General features: G+C 33.8%; 2 protein-coding genes across 4 annotated transcripts; both read left to right on the top strand.

Annotated features, from left to right (window-relative positions):
• The first annotated feature begins 2,421 nt into the window (after positions 1-2,421).
• LOC106325797 (probable WRKY transcription factor 36) lies at positions 2,422-5,075 on the top strand. Of its 2 annotated transcripts, XM_013763845.1 has the most exons (5): positions 2,422-2,575; positions 3,128-3,679; positions 3,770-3,883; positions 4,198-4,613; positions 4,689-5,074. In XM_013763845.1, exons 1-4 carry the CDS (start codon positions 2,510-2,512, stop codon positions 4,576-4,578), a joined length of 1,113 nt encoding a protein of 370 aa, XP_013619299.1. In that variant the 5' UTR covers positions 2,422-2,509; the 3' UTR covers positions 4,579-4,613; positions 4,689-5,074. The 2 variants fall into 2 exon arrangements, with proteins under 2 accessions (XP_013619299.1, XP_013619298.1); XM_013763844.1 differs by having other exon boundaries at positions 4,198-5,075.
• Positions 5,076-7,257: 2,182 nt separating this feature from the next.
• Positions 7,258-9,527, top strand: LOC106325801 (SNF1-related protein kinase regulatory subunit gamma-1-like). Of its 2 annotated transcripts, XM_013763852.1 has the most exons (5): positions 7,258-7,536; positions 7,631-8,073; positions 8,595-8,861; positions 8,925-9,107; positions 9,203-9,439. In XM_013763852.1, exons 1-5 carry the CDS (start codon positions 7,362-7,364, stop codon positions 9,260-9,262), a joined length of 1,128 nt encoding a protein of 375 aa, XP_013619306.1. In that variant the 5' UTR covers positions 7,258-7,361; the 3' UTR covers positions 9,263-9,439. The 2 variants fall into 2 exon arrangements, with proteins under 2 accessions (XP_013619306.1, XP_013619305.1); XM_013763851.1 differs by having other exon boundaries at positions 8,925-9,527.
• The last annotated feature ends 209 nt before the right edge of the window (positions 9,528-9,736 follow it).

Here is a 9,736-nt window from a genome sequence, read left to right as displayed (position 1 = left end):
GTATTGTGAATTGTGTTATGTTGACTCGATTTGGCATTAGGCCGGGCCCAGTCTTGAATTATTCAATGTATGAATATTTCTTAAATCAATAAAAGTAATTGTTTTATATGCGCTTCATGAGTACTCTGATATTTGACTAGTCCGGTCTAACACAACGTTAGGTCGTAGTACGGGTTGAAAAGCCTTAGGCCTCGATCTAACGGAAAACGCTAACTCTAAGTACGAGTTGCAAAGCCTTGTGCCTTGACGCAGTGGGACGTGTTAGTGGACGAACTGGTCGAGGTCGTGGAGTAAATTTTGTGACTCTGGCCGGATCGTCCCTAACCCGTCACGTAGCGCTTCCGGACCATGGTGTTGGGTTGGACGATCAGTCATGTTCTTGTTTGATTGTTGGCTGGCTGGTTGGCCTTTCATCTCCAACCCTTGGTGTGGGTCATCCGTCGGTCATGTTCTTATTTGATTGTTGGCAGGTGGGTTGACCTATGCCTAGGACGGTTCGGGGGTGTTATAGTGGTGGTCCAGACTAGAGACCGAACTCTTTAGCGGCGCGGACGCACACCCGAAGGTGGGTCATGGCTAGGTAACGGTCTTTGGTCTCGGACGCCAGAGCAAGTCCGCATGTAAATTCTCTGGTGGCCAGTGCGAATCGAACCTAGAGGCCGTACTTGCAGCCGCAAACCGTACACCACCAGACTAACTCGTCCTGGTTGTTCGTACATTTTTTAAAAAATGTTTGTACATGAATAGTTTTTGTGCTGACAAATAAATGAGAGACTAACCATATTTCATTTTAAGTCTTGTAAATGTTAATAACACTCAATAAATGAGTTTGAGTTCTTATAATAATTCAATAATACAAAACCAACAACGAATTGTTCTAGTGGTTTAAAACTCCTGCCAGGATATAATCAATTAGGAATTTGAGGTGATTTGTATTAAAATGATAAATTCACTATTATTCAAATGTAAATGTTAAAATATATTTTAAAATCCCGTTTTATTGAACTTCTCATTTTATAAACTACTTTGAAATCCTATATTATTTAACAACTTATCAAAAATCAAATCATTTCAAATTTCATATTGAATACACCCCAAATTGATTTAACATGGATTTTTGGGATCACATAGTCAAGTGATATGGATTTACTTTGTAACAAAAAGTTAAAGTATATGGTTTATCCTAAAATGTACCTGCTCAATGTCGTATGGACTCGGTGCTTACGCGAACGATATTCCAGACAGTGCTCAGTTCTGTTTGGAAAGAAAGGAATTCAAGACGCCATGGAGAAGCTTGGATCACAGTGGATAAACTCATTCGAAACATTGTAAAGCTATTTCGAAATCGTATTTCCTCTCTTTACTAAATCAGAGGCCATCCGTAGGAGGGGCTGCTCAGAACATGGTTTGAAGTTACCAAAAAATCTTGTTAAGAATCTCTCGTTCTTTTATTTGTTCTTTAGTAGGATAGCTTATACATCCATCTTCTTGTAAATGAGCTAATTTTGATCAATAAATTTGATATTTTATCAAAAACAATTATGTCGAATAAGAAGCCTAAACAATAAAATTATAGAGTTACATAATATATAACACTAAAATGTAAATTATATATTTAAAATATTTTTAATAATATCAAAATTATATATTTAAAAATGAAAAAAATACTCGCATAAACACGCATGTCAAAATATAGTTTCTCCTTTTTTTTTAATATAAGTCGTTTTAGAGAATTTTTTACGTTTCAAATTATATGACGTTTTCAGTTTTCTATGTAAAATTTATCAACACTTAAAGTTATATGACCAATGATAATATACTTTCTATTTTATTATTGGTTGATTTGTGGTTAGGTAAATAATTAATGATGTTTTTGTTTAAAAAATATAAAAAAATAAATGATTTCTTAATCTATGTGACTTATATTAAAAAACATTAAAAAACAGAGGGAGTATACGATAAACAAAGGTTTGATCTAAAAGATTTGACTTTCAGATGTATATAAACAGAAATATAAATTATTAAGTTTCAGATATACTATTTAGATCCAAACACTTTTAGCTATGACGCAAATGTAGAAAATTATTAATGAATAGTAAAAGTATTATCATACATGATTCACGATTTGAATTGCAAGGCAATTTGAACCATTTTCGTTATTTGATAACAATTATAATATGAGAGTAGACATTATCTTATTATATAATGCTGAGTCGCCGGTTCGGGATTATTCAAGAATGGAGACGGAGTTAATTATTATTCTAAACAGAGCTGGTAACATGGTGATGAATCTGATGATCGTCAATATTTAAACTCAATATTTTAGTTTGTCTTTCATCTTATTAAAATGCAAAGTCGATGTATGTAGGCACCGGAGCTCTCTATAAGAAGCTACAATACTTTACATATAAATATAGAGAATATAATACATTTTTTCTTGCAAAGAAGAAAAACCCAAAATAACAGATCCAATTGTTTTCAAGATCGCATCTGAATCATAATATATAGCATGATCAAAGAAGAGATCGATTCATGTGTTCATCCTTTAGATGGTGGTATGGCAGAATCCGATAAGGTAAACAAACAAGCAAACTATTTCTTGATTCTAAACCACAATATTCTCTTATTGGTTTGATTATACCTGTTTTGAATCTCACTCTGGTACTTTTGATCGGTAAAAGATTCGGATTTTTAGATACGTATGTTTATATAATACCTGTATTTGCATATCTACATGTATATAGTTCCTACGCTTTTGTTTTAAGCCTGGAATTATTACATTTTTCTGCATCTTATAAAAGTCAACAAAGTTTCTTATTCTTGAGAAATAAATACTCCATTCAACTTTCATGTTTTCGCATAAATGTAAGTTAATACATGTTTCTTTTTAGCTATATGAATTGATTCGGTCCGTTATTTGGATGGAATACACGTAATTACAATCAGTTTGATATAGGTACAAATTCTTGATTTCTTGGTAATCAATCTCTGGTCAGCTTGTGTCTTGGTTTATGAAGAACTGATTCTCGTATTGCTCATAAAACAAGAGGATGAAAAATAAATATATGTAATGAAACTGTATATATTGCAAGTATAATATAATGTGTTCTGATATTTACACTTACAGGAAGTGGAGCTTGATGCAACAAAAGCAAAGGTGGATAAAGTAAGAGTAGAAAACGAGAAGTTAAAGCTCTTACTCTCTACGTTCCTTACAGAATACAACTCCCTTCAAATGCATGTCTCCAATGTTATCCGACAACAACATGAAGCTTCTATGAAGCTAGACGATAATGGTCACGAGGATTTGGATGTAGATATATCTCTTACGCTTGGTAGATCAGAGCAGAAAATATCCAAGAAAGAGGAACAAGTAAAGAAAATTATTGCGGAAAATAATTCTATTAATAACAAGGAAGGGTCGGAGAAGAAAATATGGGCGCATGGATTAGGATTTTGGATTCAAAGTTTTGAAGATCTGGATACTAATCAAACCATGATGTTAGATGATGTTTCTAGAGAGGTTAAGAATAAGAACGTGGAAAATAAATGTTTATCTTCCAGGAAAGATGTCAAAACAGCTAGAAATGAAGATCAGCATGAGCTTTTGGAAGAACATGAGCAACCAGGTTTAAAGAAAACTAGGGTTTGTGTAAAAGCCCCATGTGAAGATCCATCAGTACGTACCAAATTAGATGATGATACATCATATGTATATATTCTTTTATTTAGATGTAACATATTAATATTGACGTACATGAATGTATAGATAAACGACGGTTGCCAATGGAGGAAATACGGTCAAAAGACTGCAAAAACGAATCCTCTTCCACGAGCCTATTACCGCTGCTCCATGTCCTCAAATTGTCCCGTAAGGAAACAGGTACGAAACATTTACAATATTCACAACCCAGAAAATTCAAACAAACAGAAAAATCCAAACTTAATTATTTCATTGTAACATCCGGAATCTTTAACCAATTAAACCAGTTTAGGTAACTTGGTTTTAATCTTACAAAAAAATGTGACTGTGTAGACCATTTCATGGTGATCCAGTGATTGGAGGGTTCACCCTAAAATTAAGGGACTCGAGAGTCCTCCCACTGCGATTTTGATCATGGTCGGTTACTACATCTGTGTTAAATGACAAGGAGTTATATCCTGAATATTAATATGAATAAGAATGTATTTATGTAGGTGCAAAGATGCGGAGAAGATGATACATCCGCTTATATGACGACGTACGAAGGAAATCACGATCATCCTCTTCCTATGGAAGCAACTCATATGGCAGCTGGAACTTCTGCTGCCGCCTCCTTACTACAATCTGGCGCCTCTTCTTCAGCGAGCTTAAGCCATTTCTTCCCTTTTCACCACTTCTCTGTCTCCACCACCAACTCCCACCCCACTGTGACACTCGACCTCACACAACCAAACTATGATCCCAATCAATTACCAAACTACCCTCTTTCTTCTTCCTCTCTCAGCTTCTCCTCCTCTGGTCGTCCATCTCCGTCAAAGAGTCACACATTGAGCTTCAGTGGTTTGAGATCACAAGCTCCTATGAATACATATTAACATTTATCACATCAAACCAGACTTTTTGGACGGCAGTAACTATCTATATTGGTATAGATACATTTTTTTTTGCTTTTTTTTTTGTCATTTATTTTTTCAAATTGTTTTAGGCATGATGGAATAAATAGCTAACATGTAAAGTAGTGGAATGGAAAAGGATGGTAGCCCACCCAGGACAGCATTCCAACTCAAAACAAATAGCAGTGAGTGGACTAATCCAAGTCATTGTACACAATACTATCTGTGTGACATCTTCTAACAATTTCTCCAATCTGGTTTTGAATTAACACAATACTATCTGTGTGACATCTTCTAACAATTTCTCCAATCTGGTTTTGAATTAACACAATACTATCTGTGTGACATCTTCTAACAATTTCTCCAATCTGGTTTTGAATTAACACAATACTATCTGTGTGACATCTTCTAACAATTTCTCCAATCTGGTTTTGAATTATATGTGTCAATGTGTCATATAAAGTTTGTAGATAATAAAATATTTTTAGTTAGTGGTTTTGAAGGTTTTGTAATTATATTCTGCTTCAGAAAACAGCTTTCTGCAACTATCCTGCTGAGTTTCTTGAATAAAATTTGAAACACTGATCTCAGTATGTCAGATTTGAAAACATCGTCACTATTTTATAGGCCATCATTCTCATAATCAACCATAACCAAAGAGATTTGCATAACTAATGAAACCCAAACCCTACTATATATTAATTGAGAAGTCAATTTAGTAATTTATGCTTAACTCTCATTCATATAAAAGCTCTTTAGTTAATTGTTTTAATTTGATTGGTTGGTAATTTTTTATTTTTTATTTTTTATTTATGCAATTCAGTTCTGAAGAAAACTAAATCAAGAACCAAATTAAATCAATAACTGAACAAATAATACTTACAAATAATGGCTATCACAAATATGTATTTAAAGAAATTGTATCATCAGTGCTCAATTTTCCTCTATTTTAATGTTTCTAATTATACCTAATTAGCATTGTAACTTTTGCTATATTATAAAAAAATTAGATAAAAAAATTCCAAACAGTATTACGTATAATAACTAATTTTAAAATAAATGTTGAAATATAACTTATATTAAAAATATATTTTATTTGTATAAGAGAGTTTAAAAAACTTCCTTTGAATGTTATATAGATAATAAAAACAAAATACAATTAGTGGTTATTATTTTTATAACTTATGTATTACATAGATAATAATATACAAAATTATATATAATAGAAATTAGAGTAAAATTAAAAGTAAATCTAGATTAAAAAAACATATTTAATATTTTCCATTAACAAATATATAAAATTATTATTTACTGCAACAGCTGGTAATTTATTCATACATTTTAAAATGAATTGAATAAGAAAAATAGATTTAAAAAATCTTTCTTGTATGTTATATATATAATTAAAAATAGAATACAATTAGTAATTAAGTAGTAATTTAAGTTAATTGCGTATTGTATAAATAATGATATACAAACGTGTATATATAATGTAATTTCAAAGTAAAAAGTTAAACTAACTTGAGATATATAAAAAAAGAAAATGAAGTTTCCTTTCCCATCACCAAATCTGTATAAAACTATACGGTTTTTACAAACGAATAAAGTTTTTACACATTTAAAAAAATAAATTGTTTAAGAGAATTTTTAAATTTTTTATCTTGCATATTATATAAATAACTAAAAATAAAATAAAATTAGTAGTTAACATGTTTTGTTGCTGGCGTGTCTTATAAATAATAATATACAAAAAGTAAGAATAATCATATAGACTTGACTTAAATATCATATTAATTATATATAGTCTAATTGCTTTAATTTATTTGAAGTATTTCATTGGCTATAGCTCATAATGTCGAACTTTTCAAGCCAGAATTGTCCGGTTATTTGTATCAAATCTTACATGTTTAACGTTAAATAATCTATATGGCGAATTACTCTAACCATATTAGCCAATAAAATATTTTGTGATTTCAGCAACTACTATCATGTTCATATCATCTATTAGGAAAATATTATTTGTGTTATGGTATATTACCATATTTATTTTTAGCAAATATTATTAGAAATGTAATGTAATATTAATTCATTGACATTCGGAAATCAAACTTACATAACAAATAATAAAACTGTTAACAAATTGGAGCATACATTAACTATTTTATTACAGTTATTTATAAAAAAAACTAATAAAATATTACATAATTAATATTTATATTTTAAAAATAAGAAACCAGATCGAATTCGAACCGACAAACTCTAATTATCCTATTGAATCAAACTATCTAAGACCCGAACCAAATCGGATCCGATAAAAACCAAACCGAACCTGAACCGACAAATTTTAATTATTATATTGGATCTAAATATCTAAGATCCGAAGGTCGGAACCCGATCCGAAGATCCGAATGCCTAGGCCTATCGTAGTTGTAGCAAATTGTTTTTTTTTTTAAACTATGTGCTAAAGTCTGACCCACCCGAGTCAGAAGGCTCCGATTGAAGCGCTCCGACCATTTGATAGAGCGACATGTGTCACCGCAAAGCAGGTATGTAACCGCCAGTTAAGCGAAACCAAAGGTCCCATCTCCGACACGTTGCGCGTCCCACCACGAAGCACACCCCTGTTTTTTTTTTTTACCATTTTCCCCTTAAGCAAAAAAAGGAAACCTTAAACAAGATCCGCGTTTTGTCGTTCTTGAATCTGGAATCTACGGAGATTGTATTCAAGTTTAATCGTTTTGCGTTTCACAAGGTGTTATCGAGATATGGCGGGAAGTGAGAGTTTAGATAAGGAGATAAGCTCGGCGGTTTCTAGCTGCGAGGCGTATTTCGAAAAAGTTCAGTCGAGGAAGAACCTTCCTAAGTCTCTTCAAGAAACCCTTAACTCTGCCTTCGCTGGGATCCCCGTCTCCTCCTTCCCTCGAGTTCCCGGCGGCAGAGGTAAGACTAAGTTATAATCTTGGTCTTAAGAATCATAGCACACTCGCTTAGGTTCTGTTTTCTTGTTCTTGTTGTTGTTTGTATGGATCAATAGTGATTGAGATACCAGCGCAAACATCTGTGTCCGAAGCAGTAAAGATTCTTTCAGACAGCAAGATTCTCTCAGCTCCTGTGATAAACAAAGACCACAAGAGCTCCCTAGACTGGAGAGAGCGATATCTAGGAATCATTGACTACTCCTCCATCATCCTATGGGTTCTTGAGAGTGCAGATTTCGCTGCAATCGCATTATCAGCCACGTCAGCAACCGCTGCTGGTGTTGGCGCAGGAGCCGTTGGAGCTTTAGGTGTTGCAGCGCTCGGTGCAACTGGTCCTGTAGCTGCAGCGGGGCTAGCGGCTGCGGCGGTTGGAGCTGCCGTTGCTGGTGGTGTTGCAGCTGACCGTGGTATCGGAAAAGATGCTCCAACAGCTGTTGATAGGTTGGGAAAAGATTTTTATCAAGTCATTCTACGCGAAGAGCCTTTCAAATCAACCACTGTAAGCTTGAGTGTTGATTCTCTTAGAGCATCCCCTCAATAAGGTTGCTCTTAGTGACCTAAATGTCACTTTCATTGGATTAGGAAAACTTTTTATATTAGATATATATATTTCCTAAAGAAAAAATATATTAGATTTCGAAAATATATGAATATGGTATCATATTGAGGTCGCTAAGAGCAACCTTAGTGATAGTAAACTAAAATTTAGGTCACTTTCATTGGATTAGGAAAACTTTTTTTATTAGATATAAATATTTCCTAAAGAAAAAAAATATTAGATTTTGAAAATAAATGAATATGGTATATCATATATGGATGTAAGGACTAAGGAGCTATAAATTATTAATTCACACAATCTATATACAACCAATAAACATATGTATTTGTCTCAATTGAGTTTCTCTTTAATTTTCTTGGTTTTTCGAGTCTGATTTTCTGTTCACAACATTTATGAAACGCAAAATGTTCATCTTCATGACAATGATTGATTATGATATATGTTTGTATTTTTTCTTGCAGGTTAGAACGATACTAAAGTCCTTTAGATATGCTCCCTTTGTTCCGGTGTGTACAGAGAGTTCCATGTTGAGTGTTTTGTTGCTACTATCCAAGTACCGGTTAAGAAACGTCCCGGTGATTAAACCGGGTGAGCCAGATATCAAGAACTACATTACTCAATCTGCAGTTGTTTATGGTCTTGAAGACTGTAAAGGCAGAGATTGGTTCGATCACATTTCCTCTCTTCCCATTTCTGAACTCGGCCTCCCTTTCATGTCACCCAAGGAGGTAATAGTGTAGACTCTAATAACTTAATCTTCATGGGGGTGAAATCAAGTTTCTTGGATTCAGGTTATTAGCATTGACAGCGACGAACATATTCTTGAAGCATTCAAGCGAATGAGAGACAACAACATTGGTGGTCTTCCTGTTGTTGATGGGACAAACAAGAAGATTGTTGGAAACATAAGCATGAGAGACATTAGATATCTGCTACTTCAACCTGAAGTCTTCTCTAACTTCAGGCATCTTACGGTGAGGAACTTCACTACAAAGATTGCTACTGCGGGAGAGGAATACGGTTTAGCTATTCCTGCGATAACATGTAGGCCTGATTCGACTTTGGGTAGTGTTATAAACAGTTTGGCTTCGAGGTCGGTGCATCGAGTTTATGTAGGGGAGGGAGATGAGAATGAGCTTTATGGAGTTATTACACTGAGGGATGTGATCTCTTGTTTCGTGTCAGAACCTCCCAACCACTTTGAAAACTGTCTTGGCTTCTCGGTTAAAGAAATGCTTAAGCGATGATGATCTCTTGTTTCTCAGCTTTTTGGTCTTCTATGTTGTTTGTTCTTTCTTGTTTTTTTTTTGTCGGCTAGTTCTCTCTTGGTAGAAATCCTCAAAGTTGCGTGTTTAATATCTAAACTTGCAAGCCAATTCCAAGTTTTAAAGCCATGTACACTTTTAGTCTGAAATAGACCAACCAATGTAACCAAGTGGTGGTAACGTAGTGACAATCTCTTGGGAATTGGTGTGTACCCACATCAGTCATGAGTACGATTCTCCATGGAAACTAAATCATCATCATTTGGCCAGTTTGGGTTGGAGATTCGGCCCAAGTGATTTACATGGTGGATCGTAACAGATGATCGGTTCACTCCCTG

This window comes from Brassica oleracea, chromosome C2 (assembly GCF_000695525.1).
Source record: "Brassica oleracea var. oleracea cultivar TO1000 chromosome C2, BOL, whole genome shotgun sequence".
Lineage (NCBI taxonomy): Eukaryota > Viridiplantae > Streptophyta > Magnoliopsida > Brassicales > Brassicaceae > Brassica > Brassica oleracea.
Note: the sequence above shows the minus strand (reverse complement) of the source record. Positions and strands in the feature narration are given on the sequence as shown.

What these genes read in the sequence shown, in the direction of transcription:
- LOC106325797 (XM_013763844.1), top strand. Translation starts at nt 2,510, where the DNA reads ATGATCAAAGAAGAGATCGATTCATGTGTTCATCCTTTAGATGGTGGT. An exon ending in CCCCATGTGAAGATCCATCA is followed by an intron (nt 3,680 to 3,769) that starts GTACGTACCAAA and finishes ATGAATGTATAG; the next exon opens with ATAAACGACGGTTGCCAATG. An exon ending in ATTGTCCCGTAAGGAAACAG is followed by an intron (nt 3,884 to 4,197) that starts GTACGAAACATT and finishes GTATTTATGTAG; the next exon opens with GTGCAAAGATGCGGAGAAGA.
- LOC106325801 (XM_013763851.1), top strand. Translation starts at nt 7,362, where the DNA reads ATGGCGGGAAGTGAGAGTTTAGATAAGGAGATAAGCTCGGCGGTTTCT. An exon ending in AGCCTTTCAAATCAACCACT is followed by an intron (nt 8,074 to 8,594) that starts GTAAGCTTGAGT and finishes TTTTTCTTGCAG; the next exon opens with GTTAGAACGATACTAAAGTC. An exon ending in CTTTCATGTCACCCAAGGAG is followed by an intron (nt 8,862 to 8,924) that starts GTAATAGTGTAG and finishes TCTTGGATTCAG; the next exon opens with GTTATTAGCATTGACAGCGA.